This window comes from Juglans microcarpa x Juglans regia, chromosome 8S (assembly GCF_004785595.1).
Source record: "Juglans microcarpa x Juglans regia isolate MS1-56 chromosome 8S, Jm3101_v1.0, whole genome shotgun sequence".
Lineage (NCBI taxonomy): Eukaryota > Viridiplantae > Streptophyta > Magnoliopsida > Fagales > Juglandaceae > Juglans > Juglans microcarpa x Juglans regia.
Window position 1 is genome coordinate 14099467 of NC_054609.1, and position 25990 is coordinate 14125456.

Below are 25990 nucleotides of genomic sequence, written 5' to 3' on the forward strand. Positions count from 1 at the left end.
AAGGAGCTAAAATGAAATGTCTTTATTAACTCATTAAACAATATAAATATTACACCATAAAAACTCTACTAGCAATTGTAGTTAGATTATGACTGGCCATGCATACTTCATAATGCTTAATGAGGTTTGCTTAGAGTTGAGTATAAGTTACTCTTATCTCTTATACGATGATGTTGCTCAATGAACTCCATAAATTTAAATATATGATCTCATGAAACTGGTTCATGGGGAGTATCATCTATTTGTTAATAAAAGTTTGCTTCGAGGTATAGATGATGCTCATCCTCAACAATCATATTATGCAAGATCATGCATGCATACCTAATATCCTTTAGTTTCAAGGTGGAAGTACCTAGCAAGTCTACACAATTGCAAATCTAACTTGAAGTACTCCAAATGCACACTTTACATATTTCCTTTTTGACTTTTAGAGTACAGCTAAATGTTTCCTCTTATTTCCTTGTGTATTAGGAATTGTTGTCACTGATGTTGTTCAAGAAATATATATATCATTAACAATATAAAATCTCATTGTATACACATGGCCATTGATTGAGTAGCTATACAGAGGAGCATGATCTTGGGTCACCACAACAAATATAGAAGATCAATCCAGTACGCTAATGTTGTTATGAGATCCAAGTAAACTAAAAAAAGAATGTTATATTCGAAGATGGTAAGATGTAACAGCTTCCAAAATAATAGTTTGTTCATTTATATGACTATAGTGCATACATTTTCAAGCACTGTGACATTTTTTTTTCATTTCTTGTGCATGTAATTAATGCTTCCCAACATTTTTGAAAATCTACGTTATTGTCCTTCATCTAGTAATCTTGTTATATTGATACTGTTTGGAGACCTCAAGTCCTCGTTAGAAAAAGTTGTCACGGTTGCCTTAACAAATTCTTTTTCATACCGAACTATGCGATGCTTAATCTGATCCTCAAATATTCATCCATAAGATATCTCATTACTCTATATGCGAGCATCCTAATTGTTGCAATCATTTTCTAAAGGGAAGACAATCCAAGCCTTCCACTAACATCTCTTTTTTGGATAATATAATCATCATAAGCTTCTACTGTATAGAATAGATACATAAAAATAGATCATGACCCATACAGAACATCTTAAAAACATTATGAGGGTATAATGGTGGTTGAGCAAAACAATCATGGAAACAGAGTTGATGACCTGCCAATGGATCACGTTGGAGGAACGGACGACGAAGAAAACTAGATCCTCCCCTGCTATCCTTCTATCTTGTTCTACAGTCATTGCTACAATCATATCGAATTTATTATCAAAAAAAATCATCGTATCAAAAGAATGATCCATAGAAAAATGAAAATGGTGGAATTTTAAGAATTGAAAGAAGAAAGATTGAAAATCTCAAGAGGCTTGGATTCAGATGAATGGAAAATAATTAGAGCAGTTGATCTATTTATAAAATGCCAATGAGACTACTAACTACAAAAAAAAATTATGAGTAGTTAGGTACAAAAATGTCTGGCATGAGAAGAAAATTAAATATAATTGTAGATATGATTGTTTTTTTTAACATTGGGGGAGGGAATTGTAGATATGATTGTTGAATAAAAGAAAAGTTGGCAAAGAAAGATAGAAAATGTGGATATTTGGTTGGTCAAGAAAGCTTGGTAAGTTGAGACATTTATATGAAATTTTATATGAGTGTATTCAAATAGGGGGTGGAGGGGTGGAAGACCATTGAAAATATAAGCAAAAATAATAATTTAATTTGAATGAATGTAATAATATTTATGTTATTAGATATAAAATTATTGAAAAAGTGCACGTTATAAATTATAATGATTGATTAACACAATATATTTTATTTGATTAAAAAATAAAATATGAAAAACCTGCAAGATATGAAATAAATCGATTAAAATAAAATTAATAAAATTCAAAAATTAATAATAATTTATTATTATATAGAGTTTTCAATAGATAATCTAAGTATTAAGTGAGAGAAGTAAAAGGGAAAAAAAATAATGATACAAGTTTTATCTAATGAAATAGCTAATGCTAATGGGAAGCATTTTAAGGCCAGCCGATGAAGACTAGGCTTGGTTTGCTTTCAAGACTAAAGTTTAAAATTTTAAAAATTTTAAAAACCTCCTATCTCATTATTATAATTTTTTTAAATTTTCATATAAAATAAAATAAACAATTCAACTTTTTTAATAGAAGGTTGTGGACTGTGGCAATACATGTAAGTAGTGTGGAAGGTTGTGACATTTTCAAACCCCATTCACGTTATGGGACCTACAACTTTTTATTTTTTATTTTTTTATTTTGAATATGTGGTCTTGTCAACATCAAGACTTCAACTAAGAAACTTAACAAGCAAGTAAATAATGCAAGATAAAATACAATCATCATGACATAAGGTTATGGAACTACAATCCCATTCTCCAATAGGATAAAACTATCATTTTGTGCAGCTCCCTTTTACCATAGAAGGATAGGAAACATTTATTTATTTTCAGTGTTAATTTTTTTTTCTTTTTTATATAGTTGCACTACTTAAGAAATGGTGTTTATAGAGATACATACCCCTTACTCATGTATTTCTATATCCTTAATTATAATATATAGAGCTTGTTAAAAAATAAAAAAGTAAATAATGCAAGACCTCCAAGAAACTCTAGATTCTATCATCTCCATTACATCTCCCCATCATTTTGTTTTTGGCATGATACTCTTATTTAGCTGACTTCTCTTTTTTTTTTTTTTTTTAAATAAATTAATAAATTAATTAAAACACTGATAACTAATATTAAAAAATATTTTCCATATTCGTAAATTCAGAGGGAAAACAATTTGTAAACGAAAATCTTACATATCCACTATCCACTATCCACTTCTCAGTCTTCAAACTCATGGAACAGGATTTTGGGTCTCTTGGGAATAGATTGTCATGCCTTGCTGAATGCTCTATCTCATTCGTCGCGTATCGGAAATAATAATTTAGTTGTATCATTTAATGTCATAGATGTGAAGCCTAGTAGAAGAAGGAAGTCGAGTCAATTATATTACACTCATGTCACGATATAAACCCTTGCCACTGAAGTCAATTTTACTCTCTTTTAGGCTATTATGTTATGTTTCGATGAATGGATTCCCAAATTTGATAAGGATAGGATATGATCCAAGTTTGTGACATAAAACCAACAAACTTGGTGAGGAGATGTGAAAGATATTTTGTCAGCTAACATGTAAGCTTGAATTATACCAATGAACTTCTAGCCTAATTACATCCGGCCTTTTTCATGATAAATGTCCACAAAGAATGCTATGCATCAGCCACTATTCATCGGCCACTATTCATTCTCACATCCCCACACCTATAATTTTTTTTTTTCATAGTGAGAAAGTGTTTTTCATAAGATGTGAAGTATGGGATAGTGAATATTGACTAATGAAAAGAATTTTTCAATGTCCGCAAATGAAGTAACATTACCCGGAGGTACCGGTGTTGTCTGAATCCCCAAATCTCTCCAGCGGCGGGGTAGGTCCAAGCAAGCATAAAACTATGTATAATTTCTCTCAATATATATCATTTGCAGGACACTTGGCAGTTGCTTTTGTGTATGTACAACCACCTCTGATACACAAACGTTTCAGAATCCACAAGGCAGATGATAAGGTAAAGCCGGGATATTCTGCTCATAAAACAGCTGTTTTAGCTGGATCCCATGACATGAGCAGTACATGGCATGCCAATCAAGGTTGAAATAATAGCACTTTCATATCTTCCTTTAGCCAAACAAGTCCTCGAATTTGAAACTGATTGAACCGATTAAGGTCCCTAATATATATGAATGAGGGGTAAAATCCAACAAGGATGATTATATGATCATATGAGCTAAATGTAGTTGCATGACACGACATAATTTTATGCACAAATGGTCTTGGGGAATCCAAGGGCAAAAAATTGTTGGACGGGGAAAAAGAAACGAAATCTTCTAGCACCTCAAGATAATACATATATCAGTATATTATCCAAATAGGACAGCGAAACAGAACAGAAAATTAGAAGGAAAAAAAAAAAAAAAAATCAATGGCGTGGTCAGTCTAGGTAGACATCATGACCTGATCACTTGACTGTAGTGCTTGGGTAGCAAAGAACCTGACATCAACATCCGGATCCTCACTCAGTTCAACCAGACATGGACGAATTGATTTCTCCACCACCTGCATTGTTTGCAAAGCATCCCAATCAGCAGCCAATCTTTATTGGAAAAGGCAAGTGGGATAAAATGAAGTCTTGGTGGGCTGCCTAAGTTAATGTTGACCGCATCCCGAGAAGGGAAGGGAAGAGGAGAGGAGTATTTGCAAAGATGACGTACCTACACTGAATTGTCTATAAGCACCATAAACATTATAAATAACTCCAGTATTGCAACAATTCTCGATCCGAAATACGTCATATTGCTATATAATGCATTCCTCGATATGATTTTCATCTATTTAATAAAGCAAAATAGATTTAGCAACTTACAGACTGATCAACTATGGGAATAAGTGACTGCAACACTTTAGCCACATTGAACTTGATGTTAGGAACCCTGGAAGAAGCAATTGTCAACAACCAAGTCCAATTCATAATAAACAAAAATAAATAAAAGAGGTTTGGAACCACACTTCACACTTTAGGACCCATCATTACCTATCTTTTGATGCATTGATGACCACGGGCAGAAGTTTGGAACAAGTAATTTCCGGGCCCATCACAGGAGCAAGTAGAGAAATTGCATGTAGAATGGTCATCCGATACAGATAGTGGGGGTTGTTAATCATGTCCAAGACCTGTAAGATTCAAGTTGTTTAAAAGAATCACACCAAAGACAAAAAAAATAAAGAACTTATATGCTACAAAATTGAAACAAGTTACAACCTCCTTAAATCAGAGTAACTGTAATGATAACTAAATTAACAAGTAAATTAAATAAGATAAAGCATCAATAGAAACAAATTCAACACATCCTCTTGTAACCTCACCCCAAATCCTCCCAAACAAGAAACTCCCATCCATTCATATGAGATGCATAATATCAGCAACCAAAAACAGGAAACCAAAAAGATATATTTACAGTTCTTCTAGGTACAAGCGGGTTGGCGCCAATTATTATTTTAATACTATGTCAGATGTTAATTTTTTTATAAAAAAAAAAAAAAAAAAAAAAGAAAAAAAAAGACCCGATAGAAGAAATTCTCTATCAAACCTTTCTTCTTTCTTCTCAAACCTTTATGACAGTCAACAATTCAAACCAATGGTCAGACTCAAACGTTAACTTCACCCTCTCTGAGCTCCTCCTCTGATCCTCTGCATCCAACTCTACTACCACCGTCCTCGTAGAATCCTCCACTAGCGTCCATCATACTCCCTGTTCCTGTCCCAGATCCATTCCCTTATGACCTCTCTCCGAAGCTCAACCTCTCTGTCCAAAGGCCACATTGCGTTCATTCTCGTCCCTCCCTCCCTCCACATTCCAGTTCTCTATTTCATTTTTTTTTTTTTTTTTTTTTAGATTCAGCAGAATGAAATACTAAATCATGGAACACAACATAATTGCAAGTTACAAAAAAGATACTACCAATAATATGAAAAAGGGGAAATTTATGATACCATGTTTACTAGTAGACATTAAGACAATGAAAGATTAATGAGTGCTACCAAGAACACCCACAAACACGGTTTAGTGAAGGCAACCACATCTGCTGATCCTGTGCTCTGCTCCTTTTGAAAGAAGGCTCTGGGGATGATGATGCCACAACCCATGAGTCATTAGAGCTATCACAGCTGAAAGATGCATCAATAACGCCATTTGGGCTGCCCGGTGCTGACAGATGCTTTTGTTACTTCAATTATGATTGTGGCCATGGCTCTAAGATATTTCCTGGATAAGTTTGTAGCACTCATTTAGTTTTTCCTAACTGATTTTAAGAACATTAGTAAGCTGGTTCTGATATTCCAAGGGATTATATGGCTCAACATCTTCAATAATATGAAGCATTGTTGCAGTAGCTAATACGGAAGGAAGATAGCTCATAACCCTCGAATCGGCAATGACAGAAACAATAAGGCGAGATGGCTCATCCAGGGCTTGTCCAGCGCCAGAAGCAAAACTATCAAAGTAATTCACAGCGAGAAAAGCGGTCAAAGCAGAGAACCCATAATGCGCCTGAACCCTCAAAATCCAATCCACAGCCTCTTTCCGAGCCACCATCAAAGGTCCATCTGAGATCAGACTACTTAGACAAACATGGGTTTCTCCTTCTTTAATAATTAGGGACACAAGCTCGTCATTATCCCAAACCATGTCATTCTCTACCAAAACTGAACGGAAAAGTGAGTGCCTTTTCACATTCTCATCAGCATTCTTCCTCCCTTCTTCCTCAATACCATCTTCTTCCTCAAAACTCTCCTCCTCACAGAAGAGACCATCAAGGACCATTTGAGGGCTTGTAGCTGTTGGGTTTCTTCTTCCTGCAGAGCCATCTTCTTTTGAGAAGAAGAGGTTGAAGCCTCTGTCATTATACACTGAAAGTTTCAAAACTTGAATGCAACCCCATATCAAAATTCTTCTTCAGCAAATAGTCTGAGAGGGAGAGGGAGAGGGAAATCTCTATTTCGCTCTCTTGGCCTTAGGCGTCACCAAAATGAGTCCCAACCTCACGACGCACCGTTTTATTAAATTTAAGTCCACCTCAGCCATCGGTGCGCTTTGGTGCGCAAAAGCACCTGAGAGAATCATTTTTCATATATTTATACGGGCTGTCGACCCCAGACCAAGAACCTAGTCAAGAAAAGGGGACTACTGTTTCTGGTTTTTGAAGTCACTAAGCAGCCGGTGACAAGGACATGAAAATATAACCTAGATCATAAGGACAGCTACAATCTAACATTCTTTGAGTCAGGAAGAGACATCTTGCATATATCAAAGACAGTTATATCAAAGACCATGTGGAATGATCTCTTTGTGGGAATAACATGGGTCAAACCTACAAAGGCTAGTGAATTTCCTAGCAAGTTGGAATGGTCTCCAAGGAAATCCATAGGTGACTACAATTTGGAAGATGATCCCTATATGCATGTGCTGGTGTATTTTGCAAGAGAGAAATGATAAAAGCTTTGAAAACCGCAAGAGGACAATGGATGAATTGACAGCTTTCTTTTTTAAAATTTGCTCCTTTGGGTGGGGTAATACATTTTAATGGGCTTAATTAATGTCCACGAGTTTCTTATTTTGGTTGTAAATCCTAGTTAGGAATTACTCATGTATACGTTCTGTGTACTTGGCATAGCCTATTATTATCAGTAAAACTTCTTGATAACCTATAAAAAAATATAGATAAAATTTTCCATGTCATGTACCAACATCAATCTGAGAATTTTACTTTTTTTCCTAGAGGAAACTTTATGATAATATGTCCATACAAACCAATATCAGTAACAAATCAGAACCTGTGGAATTATGTGCTGCATTGCCCACTCTGGGCCAAATTCTTCTGCGAGGCGTTTCACATTATTTGCAGCTGCATCACGAATTGAGTAAACCTACAGCCAATGTCAATAGTTAATAAAGTAAGCAAAATATATACCACATGTTAAGATGCAAGCCAATAAATATTGCATAATCGTGCTTGTTATTGTGCAAGTCAGATATTACAGTAATTAAAACCAACAGGCATGCCCCTCATTGCTGGACCCAACATCTTTCTTTTTCAGTAATTAAAATTTGAATACAAGGCACTCATAAAAAAATATTAAGGCGGCAAAAGGTGCATACAAGTAGGCAGGATGTATACTAGAAAACACCTAACTAGAAAGAGATAAAGATACAAGAAAATTATTGAAATTAAACCCAATAAAGCCACTATTGCTGAACCAAACATCATGTAATATATTTATTGAAAACAAGTAATCTAAAAAATATGGACTATGGAAACTTCCAGTGGATAATAGTGTACAGTGTCTTGGTTTAATATAAAAAGCATCCAAATGTAAGGGTCACTTAACAATTTACAAACTGGAAGAATTGCAACCCAGTCCAGCTAGCCTTGAGGAGGAGATATAACACTAATAACTCGAAGGAGCAAACTGCATTTGTATACGAGTGATCAAAAAGGATATCAAGAAATATTCCCACTAAATTTTGGAAAAAGCAATGCTGGGAATATATCTAAATGCAAATATTAAGAAATCATTAGTTAAACCATGTAAAGCTTCCTCTCAAAAATCCTTCAGCAAAAACAGACTATCAATTAAATTATGGGCCAGTGGAGGGGTGTCCCATATGAGGTACCCCACCAAACAAGAGGGGCCAATCACTTCTTCTCCTTTCAATCCCAGACACCCTGCTCAAAAAATTTCAAAATACACCCCTCTCAACGCTCAACTCTTGGTGTTTAAGGAAAATCCTGTAACCTGAAGTACCAATTCCCATATAGAATTTCACAGTTCTATAAATATAAATTTCCAACCTACCAAAAGGAGGATAGTGTTCAAAATATAATAGTAACACTGCAGAGGATGAAAATTTTGAGAGAATGAATTACATCCAATGTAGAACCTTACTACAAAATGAGGGAAGTTCAAATCAAAACAGATACTCAAAAGCATAAGACATAATCAGTAGTCAATAACCCAAATCTATACAAACCTTATCTTTTAACCATTGCATGCAAAGGGCACCGAGCTTGTCATCAAAAAAACCTACACCCAATTGACTTGCCAACAAAGGTATATATTCTATTATTGCAAGCCGAACCCTCCAGTGTCTATCCTCTGCAAGCTCAACAATTGCTGGCAAGAGAGACTGTGACAGTAGATCGATTCCAATGACCTGCTTTGACACAACCATCAACAAGACTTGATTAAAACTTTTTTTTTTTTGATAAGTAAGACTTGATTAAAACTTAATTACAATGTTCAGTACACAACACTTGTGGTGACCGGCACTTTGAAGAGGCCACAATAAAAACAACAAAAAAACAAAAAACAACTGGGTTTTAAGCAACAAAAAGGCTGCTTCAAGTCAAAGGATCTGATTTTATAAGACAACGCTAAAATCAGCCATAACCCAAGCAAAATGAAATGCAGAGAGGAACATAGCTCATATACACGATGAGAAAAATTATAAGTAGCGGAAGAATAGACATTATTTCAATCTTCATTCTTTTTTTTTTATAAGTATTTCAACCTTCATACTTTTATCACGAAAATGTGAAAGCCTTTTTTATATTTTGAGATGCTAACAGAATAATGTGTGGGTACAAGTGGAGTGTAAGATGAAGAAATTCTGCTCAACCTCATATAAAAATGAAAAAAACTCAGTTTCAAGAGCATTAAAAACTCAGCTTCTACCAGCACTTAGTTGATTTCAAGAAAAAATAGATGTTTTTTTGTTGTGACGTGTTGCTCAATCATGTGATTGGACCATGTCCATACATATATTTTTTTTATAAGTAATAAACTGTATATGGATACATATATGTTACACATCATGCATAAATGTGTTTTTGGTGCCTGTGTTTACGTCATGCATATTTGTCTTTTTAGTGCCTGCATTTACACATGGCTTCCAACTGCATAATTACTACAATACAATAAAGAAAAGTGAAAAGAAGAAAATAAGAAGTCAAAATTGGAACAAATGAACTCTTAACCATTTGAACATGAAATTTTGATAATACCTGGTTAACTTGATCAAGCTTGCTGATAATATTCAGCCGGACATCAGGAAACTCGTCCTTTAAAAGGGAAAGAAAAATAGGAAGCAGTTGCTCAATTGTAGCATCCTGAAACCCACAGCACAAGTACATTATACACAGGAAAAATACAAAAATCCAAATTCAGAAGTGTAACACCCCCTTCCCGTTAGGGCTATGATGCTACACATCATTCATAGCGTAGCTTAAATAATACAAGATTCTGTAAACAAAACGCCTCAGCAATTTATTGATAAACTTTCAGAACATATATTGATACAACTCATAAACAGAAACAGAAACAGAAACATAAACATTAACCTTAGTGGTCAATCTAAGTATATAACATTCACAATTTAAAACTGACTATTTACATTTTTTTTCAAAAAATTACAAAAGCACAATTTTTGCACTTTAAGCTCACTTGAAAAAATCCACCTAGGCCTTGTTTGTATTCTCAGATATTTTCTTTCCAAACATTACTCAAACACAAAACACTTTTCAATGTCAAATGTTCAACTTTTTCATTACCTAATCATTATCCAAAAACAAAACCCAATACAACTTTCCCAAACAAAACACAAAAACAATACAACTTTTTCAAATTTCAAAATAAAAATAATATTCAAAAATTAAATTCAAACAATTTTTTAACTTTTATAATATTTTTGTTCAACTTTTTCTCTTTTTTCCCAAAACCCAATAAAACATATTAACTCAAACCATTTCACTACTATTCACAGATATTCTGATAAATTCTAAGGCCTGGTTTGGTTACACGAATGAAACCACCTCATCTCATATAATCATTACAACTTTTTCAAATTTTCACACAAAATACAATAAACAATTCAACTTTTTCAAATTCCAAAACAAAAATTATATTAAAAAATTATATTCTAACAATATTTTATTCAACTTTCAACTTTTATCTTATCTCATCTCATCTCATATGTGTAACCAAACAAGGCCTAAGTGTCCAAAGGAGCCCTCAATGTGTGCTTTTCTAAATGAGCTGTACTTTCAGTAAGCAAAGCACGTTGTGCTTCTACCATCACTGATTACATCATGACTGTCCTTGTTACATCTTAATTCTACAGCATGACAGCATGATTAAGTTGGGGGGGGGGGGGGGGGGGGAAGAGAGAGAGAGAGAGAGAGTTGAATTAGAGCAAGAATGCGCAAGCCACCAAGATACTCACATCAATTCCAGTGATACATCTTGTATGCAATTCTGAAATTGGTAGCATCAATTTATGCCATGTTCAAGGAGAGAAATATCATAAATGCCCTAAGACTTATTTCACTGAAGGAAGTTATAGTGCTAACTAGCATGCTCCCCAATTAAATTTCAATTAGATCACTAGCTATAATGTGTATATATATAGACGCATTTGGCCAACAGGAAACAGCACAAGAAGTGAGCATAAAAAATCACAGAGGAAATAACGAGGCGATATTTTACAGCACCATTTACTGCTGATGCAGATAATGAGAGACAAAATATGGTCTGGAATAGTCTAACTACGTTTAACAATTCAAATCGCATCTGTATAATTATTGATGCTAGAAACATTTATAGCCCAAGCGGCTAAGCCATATTCACATCTGCTTGCGCATGGAAATGAATGGGGGAACTATATTTCCGTTTAAGACAGAGAAACAACGTATGGTCCTGGACATGATATTACCTTTCCTAAAACTGGTGCCATTCCCATTATAACAGAAGCCAATGCAGAACGAACATGCTGAGACGAGTCTGTTGACAGTTCCTACAGCAAACAATCCTTATTAAGTCAAAATATCAAACAAGTGGCATGTGCAAAGAACGTAGTCATAAATTATCGATAAAGCAACAGTTGAACAGCACTATAAGTGGAGAGAAAATACACAATCTACCATCAAGTTCACAACAACAAATCACTAACGACTTGATGAGCAAGTATACCTTCACACAGGGAAGAATATGCTGAATTGCGAGTTCTGGACTCAATATCCGGCAGAACTTAGTAACTTTTCCAGCAGCAGCTATGCGTACTTCAGCCTCATTATCACGAAGCAGCCGAACATATGCAGGTACCAGGTCCGACCTAAATTATGTAAACATTACCATAACCATCAATGAGAATCTAAGCAACAAGTCCTTAAAACATAGCAAAATACATGCCCAACTCATGAAGAGAGCAATGTGACAAGTAAATAATATTGAAAGGCAGTTTTGAAACTACTGAAATACAAGAAAAAGGGTCTCAGTTTCTGCACAAGATATTTTCATATGGCGATGGAAAAAATAAAGAAATTAAAACATAAATAAAATACCAGACCTGACAGTAGACTGGAAACTATTGAAATAGTCTTAAAACGTTCAAAATAACAGCAACTCTGCAAGAAAAGTGAAAATACCTGGTAGGTTCAGGACCTACGGCTTCACATAGTTCATATAATTGATTTGCCACCATATAACGGACACGCCAAGATTTATCCTGGTTAGAAAATAATTGGCACGGCAAAGGGTAAACTTGCATGGTATAATGCACTTCGCCATTCAGATATGAAATTATCAAAATAAAAAGAAGTAAACCTTTGAAATATATATAGAAACTATATGTAAAAGATGTGGAACAAAGGTATATATATATATATATATGTGCACGCACAAACCACAAACAAAAACATATAAATTTTCCTTAAACAAAGAATGAATGTGATGGATTACCAAACCTTTAAAAATTAAGGGTAAAACTGCCACTTATAACTTCCCATGGTGAACTTAAGCTGTTGTCAGTCACTAAGATTCCATTTTTTTTATACAGTTAGGGCCTGTTTGGGATTGAAGATTTGCTTGAAATTTTATAAAATCATCGAGAAAATCGTGGATATGGGTTTTTGTGAAATTTTGTTAAAATGGTGGGACCCATAAAAATATATCTGGATTGAGATGAGTTTTATTGGAATTTGAAAAGGTGGTGGGATCAATTGAAATGATGTTTGGGGGGAGAAAGTTTTCTGAGGTACTTTTAGGTTTTTGTGAAAGTTGTTCTAGTTTTAGTGTTTTTTCCAAATTACAAAAAAAGATGCAAATAATAAGATGAACTTTTATTTTGAGAGAGAATTTTTTGGTATGTAAAAGAATTTTGGATTGACATTCATCGGAACAGAAATTCTAGAAAAATTTTCAGGATTAAAATTTAAAAAGCAGAAAGTCAAAACGAAAACAGTGGCAAAAAGAATATAGGGAATTGTATTAGCAACAGTGATTATAAAAATATGGCCAATATTTTTTTATGACAAGGAATCACGGAGAAAAAAAAATGTCCAATATTTACTCTCAAACATATTATAGAACCTTCCATATGGGAACCAGCACAGAAAATGGCTCATCAAATTAGTATAAATAAGCTAACCAACAAAACATTATAAACATGATAAAGAAACTAAAGGAGTACGATAAAGATTAATGTTACTGACTTTTTCATTTAAGAACTACTGAATTGTAATTAAAAATATTTTACAGAAACTTGTAAAAAGCAACCAAAAGAGATTGATATAGATTAACAAAAAAATACAAGCTGATGATTAATTTTAGAATTTCACAATTAACAACTAAATCAATACCTGTGAGAAATTAACTATGACAGGGAGAATATGTGCCACGCAATCTTGAGGTTCCAACAACTTTCCAAGTGCTGCACAACCTTCAACGGCCAGTAACCGAACAGAATCTTGATCTGTGAGGGAAATAATTGTTAGAAAAATCACTATTGCAATGAAAAACTATAAAACAATGTTTTTAAGAAAATAATGAAATTTAAATCTAAATGGATGAATCATAGAAAAGGAGTTGACAATTAACAATCAGGGCGAGGAATACATCTAGTCAGTGAGGTAACCCACTTAGATATGTAACCGGAACCAAGGAGCCCAAGGGAAAATAATCATGTCCATCAACGCTACTAACAATTATTTTCATTCCAAGAATAGAACTGAATGCAAGACACATATATGATTGACCAAATAATTGACATATCTAGAAATGCAAGGATACAAGATTAAGTATGCCCAAGCAGCACCATTCTTTTTCTAGAATTTTTAACACCCCCCCCCCCCCCCCCCCCCCCCCCCCCCCCCCCCCCCCCCCCCCCGCGGGCGGGTTTCATCTGGTCAGGACAACAAGGGCTATCCTAAACTAGCCATTAAATGTTAATGGAGAACAAATGGTTAACACCCATCTCCAATGTTCTTTTTAATCAATAAATAGATTAAAGAAAATAAGCACAGGAGCCTACACAAGAGAACCACGGTCATGAAAATCAATCAGCAAAGAATGCAACCAGATTAAATTACGCTATTAAACAGAGTAAACTGACAGATCCAGAGGGAAGTAACATACCATCCTGAGTCAGATCCTCAAATATAGACATAATGTCGGTTTTCAAATATGCAGCTTCAACAGTAGCAGCAAATTTTCCCAGGTTTGTTGCAGCAGATCTCCTAACCATAGGCATGTCATCTTGACAAAGCTGACTGTAAATTGTTCGTAGCTCAGTCTTTAACGTCTCTGGGGCACTCGGATAAGCAATATGGAACAAGCCACATGAGGAGACTCGAGCAGTAAACCACTCACCAGCAGCCAGTCTCTAAATGTTGAGAGATTCTTGTGTTAAAAGAAAGTTCAGTGTCTTTTTAATAATAATGAGGAGCCACAACATCATGTATGATGATAGTTAAGAAAAGAAGAGCAATTGGTGGCAATGGAATCTTTAGCAAATCAAAGGCCCAGTAACTTAAAAAAGAATAACACCACTAGCTGAGATGATAAAATTGGTCTAAGCATAATGTAAAAAAGACTGGTACTTTTATCATGATATATTTGTGCACGTTATAAAACTCATAAGAGTATCCAATATATGCAAAAATGTTTTAAGTTTCCTAAAGTTGTTCCTGCCTTGGCAGCATAAAAGCATGCAGTTATTAATATGTCTATATGTCTGACTCATCCACTAGTACTTTCTACAAACCTATCTAAAATTGTGCAGGATGGAGTAAACACAAGAACCAACTCAATAAATTCAAAAGAGAACAAATGAGAATTCAATCATCTAACCTTAACCAGAGGAATGAAGTACTCAACCAAGTCCTGTTCCCTCATTTGCGCCCCAATTCTACACAAGGACTCCACTGCTTTGTCCCTCACACACGTTTCTTCAACTGTGCAGAGAGTTTCTAATGGTGGAAGCAGCACATTCGCAAACTCAACACCTCCAACATAGGGAATGAACACCCCCAATTCCTCGGCCATTGCAAGAAGAACTTCATCATCGTCATCATTGTTCTCGCTGAGAAAAGGAATCAGCTCCTTCCTGGTCCTCTCGTCCCCAAGGGCACGAGCAATTGTGGAGAGCCGGCGGATCGAGTTTAATCGGAGCTGAATATCTTCATTTTTTAGCTCGTCGATTAGGACGGCAATTGGATAGAGAGGCTCATCAATCATGGCCATCGGGTCTCAAGAGATCTACGTCACTGGAAAAAAAAAAAAAAAAACATTTCTTAAGCAACCAGACTCATAACCGTAACCTCCGAAAATGAAGAGGAAATCTTCAGATATTGAAGACCGAAACAAAATCCACCTCACTTCAAGCGACTCAGGTGGAATTAATACCTCCGCAAGCAAACGCGGGATCTTAACGCGAAAGTACACTCAGAAATTGAAGATTGCTAGAACTAAGGCTTAGAGGTGAAAAAAGAAAAAAAAAAACTCCAAAATGATTTGCGAATGAGATCTCGAGCCATAATTCATATTTCTTCAATTTTCCCCCCTATGAATAAAAAACTATTAGTTTATACAAAGTCCTAGATATAACAGAAAACCTAACGAGGAAATTTCTTATTTGGTCCAAACGAGAGAGAGAGAGAGAGAGCACAAAACCTAATTGTCGTTGCAGCAATATGCCAAAACCACAGAAAATCGAAGGGAGGCAACAGAAAGAGAGAGGGAAGAAGAGCAAACCTTGAGGAGGTGAGAACGTAGAGATCGATCTACTGGGAACTGTGAAGAGATCTTTAATTTGAGTTAGGGGAAAGGCAAGAAGAGGTCTACCTGTTATTTTCCTCGATTTCGTCCCGATTTACTTGGACGGCAATTTTTAGATCGTGCCCGCCCCGATACTTTCCGCCCCGAACCGGGTTTCTATTCTCTCTCTTTCCTTTCCTTCTAGGATTTTTTTTTTTTTTTTTCATCTTCATCCTCCTCCTCCACCTACTCATCCTCCTCCTCAAAGAGGCGTTTCCTTGTGAATTCAAGGAAATATCAAAGTGATTGAGAGTTTATGTGAGAATGCCACAATCTAAGAGAGTGCAGTGGGATTTTGTTACACCGTCCAAAAGTTTTAAAATTATTGAATACTAATTTGATTAAGGTTATGTTTAAATAATGAGATGAGATGGGATAATTTTAGATAAAAATTAAATAAGATATTGTTTGAATATTATTTTTTAATTATTATTTTGGAATTTGAAAAAGTTGAATTATTTATTATATTTTATGTAGAAATTTAAGAAAGTTATAATGATTAGATGAAATAATATAAGATAAAATAAAACTGTTTCAGTATCCAAACGGGACCTAAGCCTTTAACCCTCATGATCATAACATTTCACCTAGCTTTCGAATCTAACATCCACAACGACCCACTTTATAAACACTGACCTGGTAGTAACTATTTTTCTTTTGACGACTTTACTCATTTATCTGTATTCAATGATTTAAGTACCAAAGCATTTTAACTCTGCATATAGGTCCTCCTCCGAACTTGAACTTGTGATGTGGTTTCTGCTCTAATACCAATTGTTAAAGACTTAACTATTGATCCAAAAACTTTAAGACCGATGGATAGTAATTTGATTAAATATTTAACCATCAGATCATAACAAATCTATTGTATAAATATACGCAGAAAACATTCTTAAATCTTAATATTATATCATGTATCGTCATCAGTTTGGAAGATCCATGTAGATAGAGTAACCGTCTACTTTATGTTTAAATACGCTCTCATATACCATAAGTGAGGCGTGAGACATTGAAAGCATGTTATATGATTGGAAGGTTCTCCTCTGCTGGTTCTCTCCAATCACAGGTTCTCCATTCTCCAATCACACTTGCTGATACGATGCATTTTAAGTAGTTATTCATTTAAGATGAAAAAGTAATATTTCTCACTCGTCAATTATGCACTTTTTAAAATATTTTATAGATTTCACATGCTCTACAAGTAGTGTCATTAGAAAGATTTAATTTAAAACATGACGTTTTATCTATTTTACAGTGAATAATGATATTCATATAACCATTTTACAATTAATTATGATATTGTCTATTCATAAAAAAAACATATTTAATTTTAAAATTTAACTTTACATCTTATTTAACTACACCCATTTAAAACAAACAGCCAAAAATGTTTGTTGTGCATCATTTCTCATTTAGGATTCATAACAATTAAATAAAAACAATAAGATGATCTTTTTTATATCTAATTATCAATAGACTTTGATATTTTTTTCAAGGACTTTTCCGTTTTTTAAATAATTTTATTTTTTTGATTGGCATCAATGTTCGAGAATAAAGTTTCAACTAATTTTGGGAGTACATAGGCTCTCAGCAAAGAGTTTCTTGTAACCGCAGATCAGATAATCAAGAAGAAGTTTCCACAATCTAATAGTTTGCACCCTAAACCTTAGACTTAGAGGAAGCATACCACCAAAACCTAGACCTTTACACTTGAGCCAACACCAAAGATTTAATTTTTTCAGATATACCAACTTAACAATTTTTGCCCAAATGCTAAGAATCTGGTTCACTTGTTATTCTAGTTTGATCAACCTTCTACCCAAAATAGAAGTTTTTATTAACCAAAAAAGAGAGATGTTGAATGGAAAATATACCAAGTTATCGTGAATTCAGAAAAAAATAAAAAAAAGAACCAACTTATAGTGAACATTTTTAATATTTTGGTACAGCTAATTCAAACTTGGCTCTTATATTTCAAAGCTCAACAAGAGAAACACTAAAGGCTCGTTTGTTTTTAGAAAACATCTCATCTCATCTAATTATTACAACTTTCCCAACTTTCGAGACAAAATAAAATAAACAATTCAACTTTTCAAATTCCAAAATAAAAATGATATTAAAAAATATTTTATAACAATATTTTATTCAACTTTTTAATTTTAATCTCAACTTATCTCATCTTTTATGTGAAAACAAACTAGGCCTAAAATAAATGTCCAGATATGTGAAGTTAAGATCATGGTTTGGATGGATTTGAGTGAACTGTGATCAGGAACAAAACTAAAAATTAATTAAGCCAATTAGATGGTGCTCAAGGATAGCATCCCCAGTTCTGCAGGTCGCATGTAGGATGCTCATTACTAGTAAACTTTACGACAGAGCGAAAACAATTTAGAAATAACACAGAACATCAATTATCATGACCTCAAAAGGCACATAGTTTAGACAGATCTATGTACCTTCATCCACATCAGATACATGTATTGCAAGTTCTCTATTAGAATTTCCTTCAAGACAGCATTGGCAACTACAAAGTATATTCATCTTTCAAGAAAAACAGCACAATGTCTCCAATGTATTTCATTTTCTAATGATGGCACAGAGAGTAATAATTCCTTCCATTTTTAATGATTTAAGCTCAATACAAGTCATATCGAGTTTGAATGCTTTAGGCACTTATGAATCTCTTACAAGACCCACCAGGCCCTGCTGCTGTTGGTTGCTCCACAGGATCCCTCAATTTTGCTTTATCAATTATTCTTCAAATGAGTCAACATGATTATTATTCTTCCAGATAGTATTGGGAGTTGTGAATCTTCCTGCTCCTGTCCATTTCTAATTTCCCAGCTCTCGAACGGAAAAGGAACAATTTCTGGTCAGCCTTCTTTTGCAACTCTTCTGCAGCCCCATGTACTTGATTAAGCATGTCTATAGGATCAAATTTCCCCATCTCTCATTTTATTCCCAAGTTCACACAATACTTGAGCACCTTCAGAACCTACTCTGGGGACCTCCTTTTCAAAACCTGTCTTAGTTCAACAGGGCAAACATATACGAATTGCAGATGCAGCATAATTGCATGAAACAATACAAGAGTATTCATCCTCTTTGCTTGTAGATACTCCAGCTGACCTGTGGCCACTGTTTGAATTGAAAGTAATCCGATGGGTTTCAAATCATGTCAGATCTTCCAGCTTTGTTCAAAAGATATTTTGATTCCCCTTACAATCCATATAGTTGATCTTGTTTTTTTGATCGGTCATATAGTTGATCTTGTAAACATATCATGCCTTTTTTACTCCCATAAGAAACAGCAGAGGGAACAAACTTAAGTTATAAACTGTAGCTAAGGGTCACATTAACTGTAGGGGGAAAATACTGCATCCATGTGGGGGGTAAGAATGGAGGCAATAAACAACAAAGCTTACCATTAGAATTAACCAACTGAGCTAACCGTTGCAATGTTTCAAAACTGGAAAACAGCAAAAGGCCTTGTACTTGTTTTAACTAAATCACAGCATAGTTGAACTCAATTAAACATAGGCTGATGACTGCCAGCATTCTTTCAAGTCTCATATCTAATTACCAGATGAAAGGAGACAGTATTGGAAATTTTAAAATTACAGACTCGTTTTCTTCACAATTAGAGATTCAGAACTACGTAAATTTCACCCTGCTCAAATCAACAAATAAGGTCCCCTTAGACAGGCGAAAGACTGTTTATTCAGTGTTATTTTCCAATCTCACTCAAGTGCTTAACTAGCTCCTCGTCTTCAAATTGCTTCAGGTGTTCAACTATACTTTCAGTATAAGAAGCTTTCAATCTAATTCCTTTCTTGAGCATCAACTGTGCAAGCCTTGCGGCCTCCACCAAATGGCTTTGTTGACAAAGCCCAACTAAAATAATAGAATAAAGATCAGAATCCACAGAAGACAAGACCTTCATCTTCTCAATTTCGTCACATAACCGAAACCCATCTAGCATCCGTCCTTCCAAACAAAGCTCCTTTATCAAAATGCTACATGCCAAACTATCAGGTTTGACACCACTAGCAAGCATCTCTCTAAAGAGCTTCTCTGCATCCTCAAGTTTTTTAAGTTTTACCAACGACAGTATTAGAGAACTATAGCAATCACCATATGAAACACTGCCTCCTGCAACAACTTTATCAATCACCTTGTAAGCCTCTTCTACATGCCCCTCCACACAAAGACCCTTTATCAAACTACTAACCGTAACGCGATTTGGAGAACACCCAAAAGCTTCCATCCTGTCCAGAATCTTCAATGCCTCTATTGTCTGACTTTTATCACACAAACTCTGAATCACAGACGTATATGTAACAACATTCGGACTACATTCCCCACCTACTTTCTCCATCTTACCCAACAATTCTAATGCCTTCTCCAAACTCCCCCACCTACAAATCCCATGAAGAAGGGCCGAATACATCACAGCATTAGGCAGACACCCCCGCCCCCTCATAACCTCAACCAATCCACAAGCATCCTCTGACCTACCGACCCTACAAAACCCTCTAATCATTGCAACACAGGTGATCATATCGGGATAAAGATCATTCAAACCCATCTCATTCGTCAACTCTTCTGCCTTATCCATATCACCCTTTTCACAAAACAACCTTATAACCACATTGTAGACCGTAGTATCAGCCCGCAAACCAAAATCCTTCATTTTTGTCAACACCCACAAAGCCTCATTAGCCAGCCTAGCTTCCCTATACAAGTTCAAAACCACCTTAAATACCTTAGCACCAACCACACAGCCCTGAACCCTATAATCCTCAATAACATCAGCAACGACGCGAGGATTTCGATTAAGGTCGAACAATTCACAAGCTTTGCTGTACATAAATGAACTGTGCCTATAATTGGGTTGAATGCCAACCCAAATGAAAAACCTAAGACCCATTTGGGATTGGTTTGGGTGACATCTATGTAAGACCTCGGAGACGCATTTGGGGTCCAATTTGGCATTAACTGTGGCCAGGGTTTTCTCTATGTTTTGGGTACCATTTATCTGCATGTGAGTGTAGAATTTTTCTGCAGAGGAAGCAGCAGAGGATTTTACTGTTGAGAATTTTGCGGTTTTGAGGAGAAGCGAGAACGAGAGGAATTTAGAGATTGAAGAAAGTGCCATGAGAGGTCAAGGCTTTGGGTAAAAATTCTTAAACCCTAGTGTTGCGGTAGCGGAATGTTACCTTGGATGTGGAGGTATGGAGTAACTTTGAATGCGTCGATAAAGAGAAGGAGACGGAGCAGAATCTGGGTCTCGGCTGAACTCTGAACTCGCGCGTACTCGACCAGATCCCGGACGATCGTCGCATCGGAGTCAGGCTAGTCAGCTATAGGGTATACGTTCGCGTTGGATTATATGATTAGAAAAATTCAATTCCTTATAAATTGAGAAATGAATTTAAATCCAACACACAATTTTTGCGTTGGATTAAATTTGTGCGAGTATGCACAATTTTTTTTAAAAAAATATCTATATAATTTATATAAAAAAAATTAAAATATATTTTTTAAAATAATGCGAAACATTTAACCTATTTATAATTATTATATGTAACATTATTCATAGAAATTTAAATCCTTGAAGGGTATGTTGTGTAAAACTTTTTTAATAATGTTTCTCAAATTTTAAAATATTTCTCTTTTTATGAAATATTTAGATATAAATAAAGCAAAATTAATATTTCTTATCCAAATATTAAAATTAAAATGAAAAATTAATTCAATTCTACTACAGGTAGCTCATTTGGGGACACCTTGTGCACTCCTACTCACGTGGCCTTTAAAAAAAAACAATAGAATTAAAAATAAAAGTTTGAAAGCCTGAAAGGAAGAGAACACGAGGCACGAAGGAGAAGCTTGGTTTCTTGCTCACGAACCGGTGCACCTATGTTTCCGTTGGCCCATCTGTGTGAGAACCACATATAGCTCAAACCCGTCTTCGCACTGCACGTCTCTCTCGCAGGAAGAGAACCACGAAGAAGCTTCAGCTTGCATTGCGCTCACGAACCAGTCCACCATTTATCGTCTCCGATGGTCCGTCTCCGCCACCGACACATCTTTGAACGTTTTCGTTCGTTTCTCTCGCCACTGGTACTAACCTTTGATCTGGGTTTCGCAATCATTGAGCTCTATGCGACAAGGCAAGAGACCCAAAAATACACTGCAAAATTTTTTGGCTCTCTCTGATAGCCAACTGGAGATCATTTCCAATTGCTTGATCGAATTGGATAGACTAATAAAAAAGATAAACATACTTCAACCATGCTACGTGACAAATTCAAACACACGTGATATGTTTTTCTCATTTTAAAATTGAATCATTTAATTTCATCAAATACTTAGAGAAAATTTTAGTGATAGCAAAATTTCTCATAATGGTCCCAAGTCTGTTTTTAAATGCAAATGAAATGCTTGTTAAATGTTAATTTACTTACAACATTGCAACAGTACGTATTGGGCACCAAAGGGTCTTCAGTGGAAAACCGATACTTGTAAATTTTATTGTTTCAATGAAATCCTCACAGAGGTCTTTCTTCAAACACTTCACCTACGTCTCATTTACTTCCTTTAGTATGGTATCAAAGCCATGTAAAGCTCACGCTATCTTCTCCTTCCCTGCAAAACTCACCAAACTCAATCCTTACTTTCGGTAATTACTATCAACCAAATGCATAAACTCCAACTGTAATAATGTTAAGGATGACAAATCTCACCCATGCTTCATAGTGTAACTGGCCAAAAAGAAAATTTCAAGCATATCATCTTAGACATAAAAAGTCTTTTGATATTCAGTTCATCAATTGTAATGCTAAAGGGTGTATTTCTAAGTATACCATGACACAAAATTTTATTTTTTCGGACAATGCAGGAAAATTTGATTTTGAATAGAAACCAAAAAAATTTGCCTAGGGCTAGGGTTAGGGTTCGAACCTCAGAGAAAGGAAGAAGCTTCACCTTCAGCTGCGAATTTGGAGAGGTAGACGCTCACTCACGATGGCAATTCCATGGAAACATCTTCAGTTTGATTTCGTTGATGGCCACGAAGAGAGAAGATGTGAAGGAAGCTTCGGCTTCAGAACAATATGCAATTCTTCAGTACGCACCGTTATACAAGGCTGAAAGGAAGAGCACATTTTTTTGTCTTCATCAACGAACTTGTGTGTACCGTTGCATTTAACTCGTGGCAGCCACATCGATTTTGTGCGCAAAGGGGTCTCTGAAATCGACTACCTTCAACTTTTTCGAAAATCAATATAGAAAGGTACAAATATTTAGATGTATATGAATAAAAATTGTAAACTCATCGCATGTATCTTTCCTACGTGAGACTTTTAAATTTGGATAAAAATATGAGAGAATAATTTTTCCTACAACAGGTTTTGTTCCAATTAATATAATATTAGTTACATTACCTGTCTCAAAATTAACTTATTTTTATATTTTTTAATTAAACTTTATTAAATTCAAGATTTCAAATATGATAAAATTTTAAACTTACTTTTAAATTTTGACGATATAATAAACGAATTCAAACATAAAGAAATCTTAAATTGTCTTCACGATGAATTATTGGAGGTTAAAGACATTAACAAATTAAGTATGAGCAAGAAAGAGAACAAATTTACAAATGATATTAGTTACATTATGTCTCAAAATTAACTCATATTTATATTTTTTTAATTAAAATTTTTAATCTTGTGATTTAAAAAAAAAAATCAAACTGGTCCATTCATTAAAAATTCGTTAGTAAACCATTAGAAGCGCCACATAAACACTAATCATCTTTGGACATGTGTTTGGGTTAAATATGAAAAATTAAATTAAATTCATATGGTTTGTCTCAAAGTTAAATTACTGTTATGTTTTTTAGTTGAACTTTTATTCTCAATGATCTTTTTTTTTTTTTTCCTCAACAAAATAGATTCATTCATAATTAAAACCGTTCTTACAAGATTAAGACAAAACTAAATTAAACTGTACAACATCAACTAGTGTAAGGTAAAAGGAGGGTCTTTTCCGCTGTGGAAATCCAACATACAAGGTGGAATAAAAGAAATGAGTATGCATCCATATAAATTCTTGGAAGCTGCCCACTGCGCAATCGAATGCGCGCATCGATTATGATCTTGATGTATCTTTCTGGTGTGCCAACTGTCGAATGAGTTCAGCAAAGATTTGATGTCATTGACTACAAGCTAAATGGTCCAATCGGCTACTTTTTCAGGATCATTTGCCCCTTGCAGAGCCACTAGTGATTCCCCTGCAATGACTAGTTTTTTTATATTGCTGCGTCTAGCCTCCTCTAATCCAATGTTCATCACAGTGGCTTTTCCTAGATTTGGGTTATGACTATCAAGATGCTTTGTAATGACGAAGATTGGGTAACCCTCATCTGATCCACATAGCGTTGCTGCTGTGCTACCTGTTTGTCTAACTGCTACATCAAAGAATAGAGTGTAATGCCCGTTTGGTATAGCACTCTAGTCATGGCTGTCATTTACTTTTTTAATGTCTCACGCATTATAGTGTTCCTTATAAGTTCTCAAAGTGCCAGAAATAAAATTATCAAGATTTGGAATTAAAGACTCATAACCAATTTTATTTCTTAAAAACCAAATACTGTTCATAGCATTGATAGCAAATATTTGAAAGTCTTGCTCCTCTCTATCCAAAATGTTCAACTTTTCTGTGGGGGAAATGATGCATTCAATCCAATCACAAATTTCATGATTAGCAAAACATGTAATATCCAAGAGTCATGGTGATTGCCTCCAAAGAATTCTGGTAAAAGGACAAGTAAAGAACAAATGAGCTTGAGTCTCTTCCTCATTGTTGCATATGGGACACTGAGCTTCCTCCTCTGTTAGTGATGCAAACCTTTTTACCAAGGATTTTGTTGGAATTATGTTATTTAGAATTTTCCAGCAAAGCAATTTTTATTTGTCTTGAATTTTAATCTTCCAAAGATTTTTCCAGATGTTTGTTTGAACTTGCGGTGGATTGGAATTCATAGTGATGGCAGCATAGGCAGATTTCACTGAGAATTTTCCATAAGAATGGCGCATCCATCTGAGTTTATCCTCTTGTCTGTGAAAATCTGTTTGAGTTAGAAGAATTTTCAGAATTTCAATCACAATATCAGGATGGAAAAGGGCTTGTAACAGTAGGATGTTCCATGTTCTAGGTTCTTCCATTGTGAGTTCAGAGACAACTAGGGTCCTATCTAAGGTGATGGAGCTGTTCTTTGGAATTGGCTTGAAATTCAGCTGAGTTGGGATCCATGGATCAGGCCACATCTTTGTGCTTGTGCCATTATTGATTTGATAGCACACACTCTATTTCAAGAAATCTCTTTGCTTTAAAATGCATTTACAGATCCAAGAATCTGAAACTTTTGGAAAAGTGTTAAATAAATTTGAGTTCTCGAAGTATTTTCCAGACAAGACAATTTTCCAAGTGGCATTACTTTCATTTGAAATGTTCCAACCAATTTTACATAAGAGGGCTTTATTGAAATCTGAAATCAGTCTTAAACCAAGACCTCCAATGGATTTGGGTTTGCATATTGACTTCCAAGATTTAGGTGTGAAATTTTTTAATTTTTCAATTGGGAATCCCCACCAAAACTTTGAAAAGGGTTTGTCAATTTTTTTTTGTGACTGATTTTGGGATCAAGAGAGTGGACATGACATAAGAAGGGATTGAGCTAGCAACAGATCGAATTAAAGTTGTTCTACTGGCTTGAGAGAAAACTTTTGCCTTCCACCCTGCTAGTTTTTCAAAAATTCTTTTTTGTAGATCTTCAAAATGAATTTTTTTTGAAGCTTTAAAAGAGAAAGGAAGTCACATGTATTTTAATTTTGAAGAGTCATTTGAATAACCAAAGAGGTTCTTAACCTCTATTTTCTTTTGAGGACGGGTACTCCTACTGAATTGAATGGTTCTTAACCTCATATTCTCAATGATCTTAAGAGCTATCAAATTGGTCAGTCTATAAAAAAATCCCAAGTAAATCGTCAGAAGGGTCACATGAGCACCCAACACGTGTTACCCAACAAGGCCATGTGTGCACCTCCTGTACAAAATTCTTACAATAATATTAAAAAAAAGTTAAAAGCACACAAAAATTTAAAAATA

The 25990-nt window shown here is 34.9% G+C and overlaps 2 protein-coding genes and 1 long non-coding RNA gene across 3 annotated transcripts; all 3 read right to left on the minus strand.

The window, feature by feature from the left end:
• Positions 1-3809: 3809 nt before the first annotated feature.
• Positions 3810-15946, minus strand: LOC121245085 (serine/threonine-protein phosphatase 2A 65 kDa regulatory subunit A beta isoform). The gene is made up of 13 exons (XM_041143374.1): positions 15752-15946; positions 14849-15264; positions 14135-14381; positions 13360-13472; positions 12148-12227; positions 11693-11834; positions 11436-11516; positions 9730-9834; positions 8697-8879; positions 7499-7591; positions 4700-4839; positions 4532-4598; positions 3810-4224 (listed from the first exon to the last, which is right to left on the minus strand). Exons 2-13 carry the CDS (start codon positions 15239-15241, stop codon positions 4105-4107), a joined length of 1764 nt encoding a protein of 587 aa, XP_040999308.1. The 5' UTR covers positions 15242-15264; positions 15752-15946; the 3' UTR covers positions 3810-4104.
• A 2388-nt stretch (positions 15947-18334) lies between these two features.
• On the minus strand, positions 18335-21483 carry LOC121245086 (pentatricopeptide repeat-containing protein At5g47360). Its single transcript, XM_041143375.1, has one exon. It carries the CDS (start codon positions 20973-20975, stop codon positions 19545-19547), a length of 1431 nt encoding a protein of 476 aa, XP_040999309.1. The 5' UTR covers positions 20976-21483; the 3' UTR covers positions 18335-19544.
• An 873-nt stretch (positions 21484-22356) lies between these two features.
• On the minus strand, positions 22357-23074 carry LOC121245087. Its single transcript, XR_005936535.1, has 2 exons — positions 22784-23074; positions 22357-22584 (listed from the first exon to the last, which is right to left on the minus strand). It is a non-coding gene; the product is annotated as an uncharacterized LOC121245087 (long non-coding RNA).
• Positions 23075-25990: the final 2916 nt, after the last annotated feature.